At 44.8% G+C, this 15,829-nt stretch overlaps 2 protein-coding genes across 2 annotated transcripts in view; one reads left to right on the top strand and one right to left on the bottom strand.

Moving 5' to 3' along the window:
- Positions 1–15,829, top strand: part of RASSF8 (Ras association domain family member 8) — a 77,317-nt gene that overhangs the window by 42,910 nt on the left and 18,578 nt on the right. The window lies entirely within an intron of this gene.
- Positions 13,116–13,750, bottom strand: LOC106552971 (late histone H2A.2.2-like). Its single transcript, XM_014071384.2, has one exon. It carries the CDS (start codon positions 13,623–13,625, stop codon positions 13,179–13,181), a length of 447 nt encoding a protein of 148 aa, XP_013926859.2. The 5' UTR covers positions 13,626–13,750; the 3' UTR covers positions 13,116–13,178.

Here is a 15,829-nt window from a genome sequence, read left to right as displayed (position 1 = left end):
GATAGTGAGATGATAGATAGATAGATAGATAGATAGATAGATAGATAGATAGATAGATAGATAGATAGATAGATAGACAGACAGATGAGAGAGTAGATAGTGAGATGATAGATAGATAGATAGATAGATAGATAGATAGATAGATAGACAGACACACAGACAGATGATAGATATATAGATAGATAGATGAGAGATAGATGAGAGTAGATAGTGAGATGATAGATTGATTGATAGATAGATAGATAGATAGATAGATAGATGATAGATATATAGATAGATGATAGATAGATAGATAGATAGATAGATAGATAGATAGATAGATAGATAGATAGATAGATAGATAGATAAATAGATAGGAGAGTAGATAGATATAGATATATAGAGAGAGGGAGGGAGGGAGGGAGGGAGATAGATAGATAGATAGATAGATAGATAGATAGATAGATAGATAGATAGATAGACAGATGAGAGAGTAGATAGTGAGATGATAGATAGATAGATAGATAGATAGATAGATAGATAGATAGATAGATAGATAGATAGGAGAGTAGATAGATATAGATATATAGAGAGAGGGAGGGAGGGAGGGAGATAGATAGATAGATAGATAGATAGATAGATAGATAGATAGATAGATAGGAGAGTAGATAGATATAGATATATAGAGAGAGGGAGGGAGGGAGGGAGGGAGGGAGATAGATAGATAGATAGATAGATAGATAGATAGATAGATAGATAGATAGATAGATAGATAGATAGACAGACAGATGAGAGAGTAGATAGTGAGATGATAGATAGATAGATAGATAGACAGACAGACAGACAGACAGACAGACAGATGATAGATATATAGATAGATAGATGAGAGATAGATGAGAGTAGATAGTGAGATGATAGATAGATAGATAGATAGATAGATAGATAGATAGATAGATAGATAGATAGATAGATGATAGATATATAGATAGATGATAGATAGATGAGAGAGTACATAGTGAGATGATAGATCGATAGGTAGGTAGGTAGGTAGGTAGGTAGGTAGGTAGGTAGGTGGATGGGTAGATGGATGGATGGATGGATGGATGGATGGGAGAGTAGATAGAGATAGGTAGGCAGGCAGGCAGGCAGGCAGACAGACAGACAGACATTGGTATAACCTGCCAGCCAGCAGGGGAATTCTAGGAGTTGAAGTCCGCCAAGCTTAAAGTTGCCACGGTTGGAGATTCCTGAAATAGAATACTTTTCTTCCCCATTTTTTAAGGGGCTGCTTGGATACAAATATCCCAGTTTAAACCCGGGGCAATTGCTCTGAACAGTTGCTTTCGGGAAATCTGTTAAGCCACAGTTTACGGTTGCAGGAATTGGGTATTCCTGCAATCGTAGTTTAATGAAAAGAAGGACCAGGGGTGACATGATAGCAGTATTGTAATATTTGAGGGGTTGGACTAGAAAACCTCCAAGGTCCCTTCCAACTCTCTTATTCTATTATACTGATTTCCTTCCTTCCTTCCTTCCTTCCTTCCTTCCTTCCTTCCTTCCTTCCTTCATTCATTCATTCATTCATTCATTCATTCCTTCTCCATCACTGGAGGTTTTTAAGAAGAGGCTGGACAGAGTCTCCTGCTTGAGCAGGGGGTTGGACTAAAAGACCTCCAAGGTCCTTTCCAACTCTTGTCATTCTTCTATTTTTGTTTTCCTTCTCTCTGTTTAGTTTTCACCCTCTTTCATTCGATGTGCACAATGGGGGGGGGATGGGGGTGGGGGGGAGCCAGGGGGCCTTCTCCTCCTCGGCGCTTAAGCCATTTTGGCTGCGTTCGATTAATTTCCTTTCATTAAGCAAAGGAAAGGTTATGCCCGCCTGACAGCTTTCACAGCATGGAGAAATAACAGGCTGGCAAGCGCATTCTTCAAAACTGACATGCCTTGTTTTGTTTTCCATGTCATGATTTCATTATCAGGGCTTTTTAATTGGGTAGCTTGCACAGCCCCGGTTTCAAAACATGCCCTCAGATGCCCTCGCCCAGATTGGCCAGAGCTACGGAGGGGCTGCGTTGCCTGGTAAACACGGGGACCCATTGAGTTCAATCACAGCGAGTGGGGGGGGGAAGATAGGTAAAAATGCCATTTTTCTTTCTCTCCTTTCTCTCTTTCTCTCCTCTCTTTCTCTCTGTCATCTCTCTCTTTGTCTACTCTCTCCTTCTCTCTCTCCTTCTCTTTCTCTCTTTCTCTCCTCTCTCTCTTTCTCTCCTCTCTCTTTCTCTTCTCTTTCTCTCCTCTCACTCTGTCATCTCTTTCTCTTTGTCTACTCTCTCCTTCTCTCTCTCCTTATCTCTCTCTCTCCTTCTCTCTTTTTCTCTCCTCTCTCAGTCTCTCTCTCTCTGTTTCCCTCCTTTCTCTTTCTCTCCTTCTCTCTCTTTCTCTCCTCTCTCTCTCCTCTCTCCCCTTCTCTCTCTCTCCTCTCTCTCTCTGTCTTCTCTCTCTCTCTTTGTTTACTCTCTCCTTCTCTCTCCTTTTCTTTCTCTTTCTCCTCTCTTTCTCTCCTCTCTCTCTCCTCTCTCCACTTCTCTCTCTCTTTCTCTCTCTCCTCTCTCTCCTCTCCTCTCTCTTTCTCTCTTTGCTCTTTTTCTCCTTCTGTCTCTCCCCTTCTCTCTCTCTTTTTCTCTCTCCTCTCTTTCCTTCCTCTCTCTCTTTCTCTCCCCTCTCTCTTTCTTTCCTTTTCTCTCTTTCTCTCTTTCTCTACTTCTCTCTCTCTTTCTCTTCTTCTCTTTCTCTCCTCTCTCTGTCATCTCTCTCTCTTTCTCTACTCTTCTCTCTCTCTCCTTCTCTCTCTTTCTCTCCTTATCTCTCTTTCTCTCCTTATCTCTCTCTCCTCTCTTTCTCTCCTTCTCTCTCTCTTTCTCTCTCTCTCTCTCTCTCTTTCCCTCCTCTCTCTCTTTCTCTCTTTCTCTTCTTCTCTTTCTCTTTCTCTCCTTCTCTCTCTCCCTCTCCCTCTCTCTCTCTCTCTCTCCCCCTTAAAACTTCCTGATTATGAGCTAGAGCAGCAGTCACTGACTGGACCTCTGGCGGTCCGCGAAAATTTTTTGGTGGTCCGAAGAAAAATTATTTGCATTTTTTATGTCCAGTTTCATAAAAAGGACTAGGGGAGACATGATAGGATCTTACAATATTTGAGGGGCTCCTCCAAAGACGAGGAGGGGGTCAAACTGTTTCCCAAAGCTCCAAGAAGCAAGAGCAGGAAACAATGGTTGGAAACTAATCAAGGAGAGGAGCAACCTAGAACTAAGGAGAAATCTCCTAACATTGAGGACAATTAACCAGTGGAACAGCTTGCCACCAGATGTTTGGGGGGCTCCATCACTGGAGGCTTTCAAGAAGAGACTGAACATCTCTGGAGATTCTCCATCATCATCCAGGTGGTGGGTGTCTCAAATACGCTTTTTTTCCAAGAGGCAACTGGATTTTGCCCCGTTTTACAATTTTTCTCCGCACGTTGGTTTAGTGAATCACTGCAGTTCTTAAATCAGGAGCCTGGTTGTTAAGTGAGTCTGCCTCCCCATTGTCTTGGCTTGTCAGAAGGTCACAAAACAGAATCAAGGGACCCCGGGGCATTGCAACCATCCATAAATATGACTGAGTTGGAATGCTGCGGTGGCCTAGAGCTCTCGCCTCACCATCAGGAGGCTGTGAGTTCGATCCTAGGTAGAGGCAGATATTTCTCTCTCTGGGCACACTGGGAATATCTTATCCTCGACAAAACTCCGCTCTGGCGACAGGAAGGGCATCCGGCCAGTCAACACTCAGCTCCATTTAGTTTGCCCAAGATTCCATCCCGCAAGGGGGACTCTTGGGTCATTAAAAGGAGATGATGATGAATATAAGTCCCTTGCCAAGCATCTGAATGTAAATCACGTGGCTATGGGGATACTGCAGCAGTCATAAGTGTGAAAAACGGCTATAAGTCACTCTTTTCGGTGCCCTTGTGACTTTGAACTAAGAAACCGTTTAGTTCTTCCCCTGAAGTCCCTTGTCCATTAAGCCTAAAAGAAAAAAAAAGTATCTGGTTTTATCTTTAAATTCCCTTTAAGAATTTTCGATACGAAGATGTGACTCTTCCTGCAATATTTCTTTGCTTTATCGCACATCCGCCATAAATGGTAAAAAAAAAAAAAAGTTTCTCCTTTACATCTCCTCTGAAGTACTTTACATTCGCGACCATTTTTCCAATGTGAAATGCCAACAGCACACTATAAAAATTGGGGAAGTTCTTCAATTCTCACGGTATGTGACGGGCTGTGAAAAAAAAACCTGGTGGATTTAACTCAGAGCTACAAATATTCTCGACTGATTTAACTATTTTTCAGCAGTGCCTTCACTGCCCCAAATCTCCAAATCCTTCGCTCTAAATAATCATTTTTCCTAATGGCAAGAACTATGGGAGAGAAATAGAAAAATAACATTGGCAATACTGTATAACGAAAATGAGTCCGTCTTTCTCTCTCAGTCTCTCTGTTTCTTTCTCTCTCTCTCTCCTTTCTCTCTGTCGGTCTCAGTCTGTCTGTCCGTCCCCCCTCTCTTTCTCTCTGTGTCTTTTTCTCTCTCTGTCTTTTCTCTGTCTGCCTGTCCATCCTTCTCTCTCTGTCTCTTTCTTTCTCTCTCTCTTTTCTCTCTCTCTCTATCTGTCCCTCTCTGTCTCTGTCTCCCTCTGTCTGTTTCTTTCTCTCTTTCTCTGTCACTCTCTTTCTCTCTTTTCTCTCTCTCTGTCTGTCTCTCCCCTCCCTCTTTCCCTCTGTGTCTTTTTCTCTCCCTGTCTCTTTTCTCTCTATCTGGCTGTCTATCTGTTTCTTTCTTTCTTTCTTTCTTTCTTTCTTTCTTTCTCTGTCACTCTCTCTTTCTCTCTCTCTCTTCTCTCTCTGGCTGTCCACCTCTGTCTCCCTCTGTGTGTTTCTTTCTCTGTCACTCTCTTTCTTTCTCTCTTTTCTCTCTCCGTCTGTCCGTCTCCCCCCCTCTGTCTTTTTCTCTCTGTGTCTCTTTTCTCTCTCTCTGTCTGTCCATCCCCCCCCTCCTCTGTGTCTGTTATGATCCTTATGAGAAACGATGTTCGCACCCAAACATCTGGCACAGAGGAGGTTTATTGATTCCAGATATTTTCTCTGAGCTTAAAAAAAGAGCAAGCTGCACGATCGTCTTCACATTTCTGTATCTATTGATCTGATCTTCTCTGCAGTGAGCAAAAATAGTTCTCAGTCGTCTGCAAATTAACTTCAGAAAAAAGTTACCCAAGAATTAGGGGAATTGATATCCGTATTCATACTTTGGACGGTGAATGGCCCCTCCCAGAGGAGATAAAAGAGGAGCGAAAGGGGAGTGGAGTTTGCAGGAGACAATCAGTTCGCTTCATTGGTTTGTGACTGTCTGAGACTCCTGGCCAAGTTCTGCAGATCTCGGCCTGGCAGCTCTCCAAGCCTGATAAGGTCTGTGACTGTAAATCCTCCCTGGAAAGACTTTGCTGGATGTGAAGGAGCAGAATTCACAGTAAATTAATAAAAGGGGGTTTTGTCGGGACAAGGATTTTGCTTCATGCTCTTGGGAAGCCTCGGTCAGAACAGCAACTAACTCCGATGAATTAAAATTGGAAAGAACTGGAAACCAAGGCTGATGTGTCCCGTCAGTCTTTTAAATTCTTTTAAAATTTTTGCAGATTGGGATTTCTGCAGTGTTGATTAAATAATTGCTTCCATGATCGCTGGGATACAAAGGGTGTGGGGGGACATTGAGGGAATTCTCTCTGAGCTTACCAGCAGGACGCGTATAACAGAATGAAATTGCAACCTTGAGCAGTGAAATCTGTCTATAACCTGCTCGCCTAACCATCCTTAATCAGTGCTACAGGTTGGAAAGGAAAGGTTGCAGGAAGGATCAGGGCTGGGAAAACGTAACCACAGAGAAAGGCTGTTATCAATCTGCAGAAATGCAGATTCGTTGAATGGGCCCTCAAAATACAACCTTCGTCTTACAAAAGTGCAAATAACAAATTTAAGCATGCATGTAAGAATTGAGTTAAACTTCTCCCTCGTTTGGTCTTTCGCTGTCTCTGTGGTTCCTTTGAACCTGTCGGCTTTTCATTTAAGAACACTGTGAACTGATTTTAAAGTTTTTAAAACTTTTAAAACTGCCCATTTTAGTAAACTAGCGATAAAGAAAAGAAGGGATAACATCTGTGGCCAGCTGAGCATGAATTCAGCCAGGAAATACGAATGAAGTCTGTAGACTCCAAACTCCTCCAGTGGAGCTGGGAGGAGATTTGGACAGGGAGAAGGTTGGGGAGGAAGATGGGCCAGTCCTGGAGTCTGGGGAAGGCTCGGATGAGGGCTCTGTGTCAGAGGCAGAGAGGGGGACAGAGGCATATGCCAGTTATCAGCTGCCTTCAGAGTCAGATATCAGTGAGGCAGAAGAACAGCTGGAGCATGTTCCCAGTGTGCGCATGCACATAGCTGCCAGAGGAAGGGAGCAGCTAAAGAACAGGGGTCAACTTGGGAGTAAGGCCACAGGTGGACCTTGAATGGTCCCTCCCAGAGAAAATAAAAGAGGAGCGAAAGGGGAGTGGAGTTTGCAGGAGACAATCAGTTCGCTTAATTATTGTGAAGATTTGTTTGTGGCTCTCAGAGACTCCTTGCCAAGTATTTTCTTGTACAGCCTGTTGCATTTGGAAGATATCGGCCTGGCAGCTCTCCAAGCCTGATAAGGTCTCTGATTGTAAATTCACCTTTGAAAGACTGTTTGCTGGGACTTTGCTGGATGTGAATGAGAGGAATTTACATTAGCTTGATAAAAAGGGGTTTTGTCGGGACAAGGAGTCTGCTTTGTGATTTGGTGAAGCCTCTCCCAAAACTCTGTCTTCCAAAACTCCAATCTTTCAAAAGTCCAATTTCAAAAACTCCCATCTTCAAAAACTCCCATCCCCCCCAAATTCATCTTCAAAAACTCCGTCTCCCAAAACTCCCATCTTTCAAACTCCCATCTTCCAAAAGTCCTATTTCAAAAACTCCCATCTTCAAAAACTCCATCTTCAAAAACTCCCATCCCCCCCAAATTCATCTTCCAAAACTCCGTCTCCCAAAACTCCCATCTTTCAAACTCCCATCTTCCAAAAGTCCTATTTCAAAAACTCCCATCTTCAAAAACTCCATCTTCAAAAACTCCCATCCTCCAAAAATTCATCTTCCAAAACTCCGTCTCCCAAAACTCCCATCTTTCAAACTCCCATCTTCCAAAAGTCCTATTTCAAAAACTCCCATCTTCAAAAACTCCATCTTCAAAAACTCCCATCCTCCAAAAATTCATCTTCCAAAACTCCGTCTCCCAAAACTCCCATCTTTCAAACTCCCATCTTCCAAAAGTCCTATTTCAAAAACTCCCATCTTCAAAAACTCCATCTTCAAAAACTCCCATCCTCCAAAAATTCATCTTCCAAAACTCCGTCTCCCAAAACTCCCATCTTTCAAACTCCCATCTTCCAAAAGTCCTATTTCAAAAACTCCCATCTTCAAAAACTCCATCTTCAAAAACTCCCATCCTCCAAAAATTCATCTTCCAAAACTCCGTCTCCCAAAACTCCCATCTTTCAAACTCCCATCTTCCAAAAGTCCTATTTCAAAAACTCCCATCTTCAAAAACTCCATCTTCAAAAACTCCCATCCTCCAAAAATTCATCTTCCAAAACTCCATCTCCCAAAACTCCCATCTTTCAAACTCCCATCTTCCAAAAGTCCTATTTCAAAAACTCCCATCTTCAAAAACTCCATCTTCAAAAATTCCCATCCTCCAAAAATTCATCTTCCAAAACTCCGTCTCCCAAAACTCCCATCTTTCAAACTCCCATCTTCCAAAACTCCCATCTTCTAAAACTCCCATCTTCCAAAACCAAAACAGATGGAAGTTTTGGAAGATGGGCGTCTTCCATCTTCCAAAACTGGTGACACTTCAAGGAATTAAAAAGCTCTTCATTGCATCGCTTGACCCTCAACGAAAGGATATCAAATATGATCTTCTTACTGTTTTTTTTTCTCTTTTTGGCGTAAGGATAATTGGGGGGTTTCTGGAAGTTTCAAATGGAGAAAGGGCTTTTTATGCTTCCTTGGCTCTTGGGTCTGCATCAGATTTGTTCCTCTGCCAGAATTTTTATGGATCGACATCGTGTTCTTTTCTTTCAAAAGGTTTTTGTGTGTGTGTGTGTGTGTGCAGGTAAATTTGTTAGGGAAGAGCTTATATCTGTTATACTGTTCAAATGTTGGAAAAATAGTTTTTCCAGTCTATTCCCCCCCACCCCCGGCTGAATTTTGAGCCTTTTGTTCCGTCAGCGAAGGCTGTTATGTCTGCCATAAAATACAAAATATAATCAAGAATGACTTGTTTGGGCTTTTCAATTGATTTTTCTTCCTCAAAAAAAAGAACATTGGCCAGGAGGGGGGCTCAGTTTAGCTAAGTCTCTGAGATTTCTGTTTTCCAGGGCCCTCGTTCAGCATCTCCTAAGACCACTTCCCCTCTTTCTGTGGAAGTTCACAATAATATGAACAAATGAAATGTGAAATACCTGGACAACTTAATGATACTTACATTTGGCTCTGTTGGTTTTTTTTCGAGAGAAAGATTCGGTTCTTTCTAGTCTCTTTGCTAATTGATTTTGTTTTTTCCCCGTGATGCAAGACATGTAAAATCCCTTCTTTCTTTCCTTTCTTCCTTTCTTCTTTCCTCCATTTCTCTTTTTCTTCCTTCCTTCCCTTCCTCCAGTTTTCCCTTTCTCTTTAGCCTTCCTTCCTTCCCTACTCCTTCCCTACTTTTTGCCTTTCTTATCTTCCTCCCTCCCTCTTTCCTGTCCCTCCCTTCCTTCCTTCCTTCCTTCCTTCCTTCCTTCCTTTTCCCTTTTTCTGTTTCCTTCTTCCCTCTCCCTCTTTTTCCTCCTTTTCTCCTTCCTTTCACTCCTTTCTTCCCTTCCCCGCTCCTTTTCTCCTCCCTCCCTTCCCTCCCTACTTTTTTGTTTCTTGTCTTCCTCCCTCCCTCCCTCTTTTTCTTTTCTCCCTCCTTCCTTTCCTGTCTTTCTTCCTCCTTCTTTCCTGCCCTCCCTTTTTTCCTTCCTTCCCTTTCTCTCTTTTTCCTCTCTCCCTCCTTCCTACCTATCTGCCTATGGTATTTTTTTACCGTTCTAATTTTAACAGAACTCTGGTTACGAGTGAAATCGAATATGTGTGGTAACTGTGATTCTTTTGTTTGCCAGAATCTTTAGTTTGCTTCCACGTATTTGTAAAATGCTGCCTCAAAGTTCATTTGTTTCATTTTCATTTTAAGCTGTAGTGGAAACAGCTTAGGCTCTTGACATCCTTGTATCTCTGTATCACTTTCAGCTCAATAAATCTTGTTAAGAAGACTCTGTGTGATACGCATCTAGTTTGCGTCTGCACCCTCAAAGGCTGATGCTTAACATTTTCTCCTATCCAAGCTAGATTGAATAATTTGTGGACTCTCCTCCATGCCAACATAATGCCAGCTTATAATACCATGATTTAAGAGTACCGAGATTGCAGTGTCTTTCCGGGAGCACATCAAAAGTGGACCAGATGCTCTAAAATAGGTAACACAAATAGTCCTCGGCTTACAACAGTTCATTTAGAGACCATTCAGCACTGAGAAAAGCAACTCACTGCCATTTTTCCCAGCACTTATGACCTTTCCAGTATCCCCGTGGTCACGTGATGCAAATTCAGACACTCGGCGACCGCTTCGTGCTTAACGACCGTGGCTGTGTCCCAAGGTTGGGCAATTTCCCTTTGCGACCTTCCGACGGGCAAAACCAGCGGGGAAGCTGGATTCGCTTAACAGCTGTTGTCGCCGACTTGTCAACTCTGTCGATTCGCTTAACAACCCCAGTGAGAAAGGTCGTCAAATGGAGCAAAATTCACTTCACCGATGTCTCGCTTAGCAATGGAAATTTTGGGGTTCGGTTGCCAGAAAATGCCCTGTGCACTGTTTTAGAAAGAAACTCCCCGATTCCTGCAAGACAGGAACACCCCCCCCCAAAAAAACCCAAATCTCTTGTCAACTTTAGAAACCCCCAGCTCGCTTTTCGAGCTGTTTGATAGACCCATGTTAAAATGTTGGGTTCCATTCAGAGGAGGTACTCAGCCGGTTCGGACTGGTTCACACGAACTGGTAGTGGAAATCTGTGCATGCGTGGAAGCCACGCGCAAATTGAAGCGCATACATGCGAAGGCCGAGCACATGCTTGGACGGGGCGTGCTCATATTTGCAAACTGGTAGGTAGGCTAAGACGTTGAGCTTGTCGATCAGAAAGGTCGGCAGTTCAACGGTTTGAATCCCTAGCGCCGCGTAACGGCGTGAGCTCCCGTGATTTGTCCCAGCTTCTGCCAATCGAGCAATTCGAAAGCATGTAAAAAATGCAAGTAGAAAAATAGGAACCACCTCTGGTGCAGTGGTGGGATTCAGCCAGTTCGCACCACTTCGGGAGAACCGGTTGGTAACTTTCTAAGCAGTTTGGTGAACTGGTTGTTGGAAGAAATCATTAGGGCAGCGACCCGGTTGTTAAATTATTTGAATCCCACCACTGCTCTGGTGGGAAGGGAACAGTGTTCCCTGCGCCTTCAGCGTTTAGTCATGCCGGCAACATGACCACGGAGACGTCTTCGGAGAGGGCTGGCTCTTCGGCTTTCAAACGGAGATGAGCACCGTGGCACGACAAAACCGCGCTCGACTAAAGCGCGCCCGATTAAACCGCGTCGCTGACGTCATCAACAGGGCGACAACAGCGAGCGCGGAGAAAGAAGGGCGCTTTAAATAGCGCTTTGAAAGTAAGCTGATTCAAGTTAAGGTAAGGGTTAGGGTTAGGGTTAGGGTTAGGGTTAGGTTAAGGGTTAGGATTAGGGTTAGGTTTAGGGTTAGGTTTAGGATTAGGTTTAGGGGGGGTTAGGTTTAGGTTTAGGGGTTAATTTTAGGTTTAGCGTTTACAGCGTGCTTCTGTCTCCGCGCTGTTGTCGCCCTGTTGATGACATCAGCTACGTGGTTTCGTCGAGCGCCCTTTAGTCGAAAGCGGTTTTGTGGTGGAACCGATGAGCACCGCCCCCTAGAGTCGGGAACGACTAGCACTTATGTGCGAGGGCAACCTTTACTTTTGACTTTAGGGAAAGTAAGCGAATACCCCTGTTGGCTGCATAGTTGTTGAATGCTTCCCATGTTAAAAATTCACCCTTTTCCACTTAACGAGGCATCCCTAGCTGGATTTTAATTTTGTTTTTAAAGACATTTCTTCTTTGCTTTGCTTGATGTTTTAGTCAGTGATCGCCTGTCCAAATGTCCTTTGTGGTCGGTTTTGAACCTCTCTTAGTGTTTTGGTTTTAGTGTGTTAAAAACGTCTTTTTGAAAGTGACCGAGGCTTCTGCCTTCAGGTTAGGCGTTGCTAAGGTAGCTTTGCTCTTGAACAAATACTGGGTGAAGAATTTCACATATACTTGCTCATCTTCGGAAAAAAAAATGTACAGTTTGCTCATCGGCTTGCAAGGCCGATGCACCGTACATTCATTGTGGGTGGAGATTTTAGCATTTTTTACTAACAGGGTTACTAAAAGGCATCAACTTACTAATGATACGATACACCCAATTCGTTTCAGTTGCATGATGAATAAGCCACAGTTAATGAAGCTTAAAGGTAAAAGTTCCCTTCGCACATACGTGCTAGCCGTTCCCGACTCTAGGGGGCGGTGCTCATCTCCGTTTCAAAGCCGAAGAGCCAGTGCTGTCTGAAGACGTCTCCGTGGTCATGTGGCCGGCATGACTCAACGCTGAAGGCGCACGGAACGCTGTTCCCTTCCCACCAAAGGTGGTCCCTGTTTTTCTACTTGGATTTTTTACGTGCTTTCGAACTGCTAGGTTGGCAGAAGCTGGGACAAGGAAGGGGAGCTCACTCCGTTACGTGGCGCTCGGGATTCGAACCGCTGAATTGCCAACTTTCCAATCGACAAGCTCAGCATCTTAGCCACCGAGCCACCGCGTCCCTTAATGAAGCTTACCTTTCTGTACAATGTCCAAGGAACATCATCAGTGCTATAAGGAATTGGGATTTGAGTAGTAGAGGAGGGAAGGAGGAAGGAGAAGGAGGAAGGAGAAGGAAAAAAGATAAGAAAAAAACACTGGGTCCTTGATGCTCTCTGGGCTTGGCGCTTTTCTTGCAGATGTTTCATGACCCAGCTGAGTAACACCATCAGTGCTAGGAGGGAGGGAAAATGCTCTCTATTTATATAACCCGACTGCCTTCTTGCACTGATGAAGTGACCTAGTTGGATCATGAAATGTCTGCAAGAAAACCACCAAGCTCTGAGAGCACCAAGGATCCCACAGTCCTCCTCCTCCTTTAACTCCTCCTCCTTCCAGTCCCACTCCTTTCTAGCACTGATGAAATGATCTAGTTGGGTCTCGAAACGTCTACAAGCAACCCACCAAGCATGTTAAAGTAACGTGACTGCACTTGTATACTGTTGCTCTTTAACTCCAGTGTTAAAATAGGACAAGCTGAATATATTAATAGATAGTAGAAATACACCGAAGGGAGGAGTAGAGGGATAGAAGAAAGAGGGGTAGAGAGGGTGGGAGAGAGGATTGGAGGGAGGGTGAGAAGGAAGGGAGGGAGTGTACCGGGAGAGAGGAGTGATAGAGCGGGAGGGGAAGTAGGGTAGAGGGGAATGATGGAGGGAAGATGGAAAGTTGGAGGGGGGGCGAAAGAAAGGGTGTATGGAGGGTTGAAGAGCTACATTGGGATTCTATTTTGAAGGGTATTATTGACAAGAGGAATGGCTGTGTTTATTGTTTAATGTTATATGGCCCCGGTTCGGCACAGTATATATGTGACTGTACGAAAATGAAAATGGAAAATAAAAACACATTTACATTGGAAGAAACCCACCAAACTCAAGTCATCACCAAGGCCTCCACCCCGAAGTAAAACACACAATAAAGCCACATCCTCGGTCCGCTCCATCCCAAATCCACCCCGTATGGAAATAAGAGACCTTCACACCACCACGAGCCTTATCTTCAGAGCCGCGTTTATTCCTGCACCCTGTTGGATATTAAAAAAAGATTTCACCCCATGTTTGGATAAATGGCATCACCTTCGTTTACGCCACAATGGCCTTCGGAGCTCGTAGGCCCTTGCTGGATTTCTTCCCCTTTCTGGAAGACGTAGCGGGCGAGTTCCTCGGACAGGTCGTCTCCTCGGTCAGGACGCCCCCGAAGACAGACTGGAGCTCCGAATCGTTGCTGACCGCCTGGCGCAAATGTCCGGGAGCGATTCGACGCCGTCCGTCCCCCATCGCGATGTTCCCGGCAATGTCCACCAGGTCGTAGGTCAAGTACTGAAGCACGGCGGTCATGTAGACGGAGGCTCCCGAGCCCATGCGCTCGGCGTAATCGCCTTTCCGAAGGAAACGGTCGATGCGGCTGACGGGGAATATCAACCCCGCCCGACAAGAACGAGATGTTTTCGGCTTCCTGCATCCTCTTCGGTAGGATGGCTCTGGTTCGAGATCTTCAAAGCTCTCCGTGTCACATTGATCGTCAGACATACTTGGTACCCCCACCTTGAGGTCTTTCCCCCCCCTCCGCTGCCTGGTTCGCGACGGTTTTCAGTTGTTTTGCTTCTCCAGGTGGTCCCGTTTCTTTTTGAGTCTGATTTTGCCCTTCTGCCCTTTTGATCTTCCAGCCTTTGGGTTTTTCCTGGCCTTGCGGGTTAAGCTCTCATTTGGAGGGCTAGCAGGAGAGAAAAAAACTGACCCACAGCATCATTTCTCAGAGCCCTTTTTGTGACGTCATTAAGGAACGGCAACAAGGATGCTGATAGGCCGGAGGGCAGCAAATAGGATGCCCGGGGCATTGTTACCCAAGCTGAAGACAGAATGATCCTGGCTTGATGAGGTTGGAGTTGAAATTTCCTTCCCTCTTTGGCTTCCTTTGCCTCTCCCAACAATTTCTGGTTTTGGGGAGATGTCCCGCGACCGTCAACACCAACGGAGATGCAAAAAAAGAGAGATTTGGGCAGTACAATGAACCACCGTGAAGTGTCCACTATGTCACCTTTGGTGTTTGACACCCAGCAGTCACAAAAGTCAACACAATCCTACGTTGCTTCAAGAGAGAGAGATATGGAAGATCATGTGAAGTTCTCCTACAGTTTCATAAAGCCTTGGTAAAGCCACACTTGGAACTCTGCGTCCCGTGAAGTGTCAACCATGTCACCTTTGGTGTTTGACACCCAGCAGTCACAAAAGTCAACACAATCCTACGTTGCTTCAAGAGAGAGAGAGATATGGAAGATCATGTGAAGTTCTCCTACAGTTCCATAAAGCCTTGGTAAAGCCACACTTGGAATTCTGCGTCCAGTTTTGGTCACCACAATATTAAAAAAAAATATGTGGAGACTCTGGAAAGAGTGCAGAGAAGAGCAACGAAGATGATTAGGGGACTGGAGGCTAAAGAATATGAAGAACGGTTGCATGAATTGGGTTGGTCGGTCTAGTCTAGTGAAAAGAAGGACTAGGGGTGATGTGACAGTAGTGTCCCAATATTTGAGGGGAGAAGAAGAGAGGACCCACCTGTTCTCCAAAGGCAGGAGAAGAAGCAATGGGTGGAAACTAATCAAGGAGAGAAGCAACCGAGAACCTATGGAGAACTTTCCTGACAGGGAGAACCATTAACCAGTGGAACAACTTGTCTTCAGAAGCTGTGGGTGCTCCATCACTGGAGGTTTCCAGGGAGAGATTGGACAGCTCTTGGTCTGGAATGGTAGAGGGTCTGCTGCTTGGGCAGGGAGTTGGAGTAGAAGACTTCCAAGGTCCCTTCCAACTCTGTTATGCTGTTTTCCTTCCTTCCTTCCTTCCTTCCTTCCTTCCTTCCTTCCTTCCTTCCTTCCTTCCTTCCATCCTTCCCCATCACTGGAGGCTTTTAAAGAAGAGATTGGTCTGGAATGGAATCTGGTCTCCTGCTTGAGCAGGGGGTTGGACTAGAAGACCTCCAAGATCCCTTCCAACTCTGTTATCCTGTTTTCCTTCCTTCCTTCCTTCCTTCCTTCTTTCCCCATCACTGGAGGCTTTTAAGAAGAGATTGGAAAGCCATTTGTCTGGAACAGAATCTGGTCTCCTGCTTGAGCAGGGGGTTGGACTAGAAGACCTCCAAGGTCCCTTCCAACTCTGTTATCCTGTTTTCCTTCCTTCCTTCCTTCCTTCCTTCCTTCCTTCCTTCTTTCCCCATCACTGGAGGCTTTTAAGAAGAGATTGGAAAGCCATTTGTCTGGAACAGAATCTGGTCTCCTGCTTGAGCAGGGGGTTGGACTAGAAGACCTCCAAGGTCCCTTCCAACTCTGTTATCCTGTTTTCCTTCCTTCCTTCCTTCCTTCCTTCCTTCCTTCCTTCCTTCCTTCCTTCCTTCCTTCCCCATCATTGGAGGCTTTTAAAGAAGAGATTGGAAAACGATTGGTCTGGAATGGAATCTGGTCTCCTGCTTGAGCAGGGGGTTGGACTAGAAGACCTCCAAGATCCCTTCCAACTCTGTTATCCTGTTTTCCTTCCTTCCTTCCTTCCTTCCTTCCTTCCTTCCTTCCTTCCTTCCCCATCACTGGAGGCTTTTAAGAAGAGATTGGAAAGCCATTTGTCTGGAACAGAATCTGGTCTCCTGCTTGAGCAGGGGGTTGGACTAGAAGACCTCCAAGGTCCCTTCCAACTCTGTTATCCTGTTTTCCTTCCTTCCTTCCTTCCTTCCTTCCTTCCTTCCTTCC

This window comes from Thamnophis sirtalis, unplaced genomic scaffold (assembly GCF_051295495.1).
Source record: "Thamnophis sirtalis isolate CommonGarterSnake01/CBP01778 unplaced genomic scaffold, rThaSir2_p1.2 scaffold_9, whole genome shotgun sequence".
Classification (NCBI taxonomy): Eukaryota; Metazoa; Chordata; class Lepidosauria; order Squamata; family Natricidae; genus Thamnophis; species Thamnophis sirtalis.
The sequence above is the reverse complement of the archived record's forward strand: the minus strand, read 5'-3'. Positions and strand labels throughout refer to the sequence as shown.

Excerpts from the sequence above, each read along its gene's own strand:
- LOC106552971 (XM_014071384.2), bottom strand. The coding sequence starts at position 13,625 with ATGTCTGACGATCAATGTGACACGGAGAGCTTTGAAGATCTCGAACCA.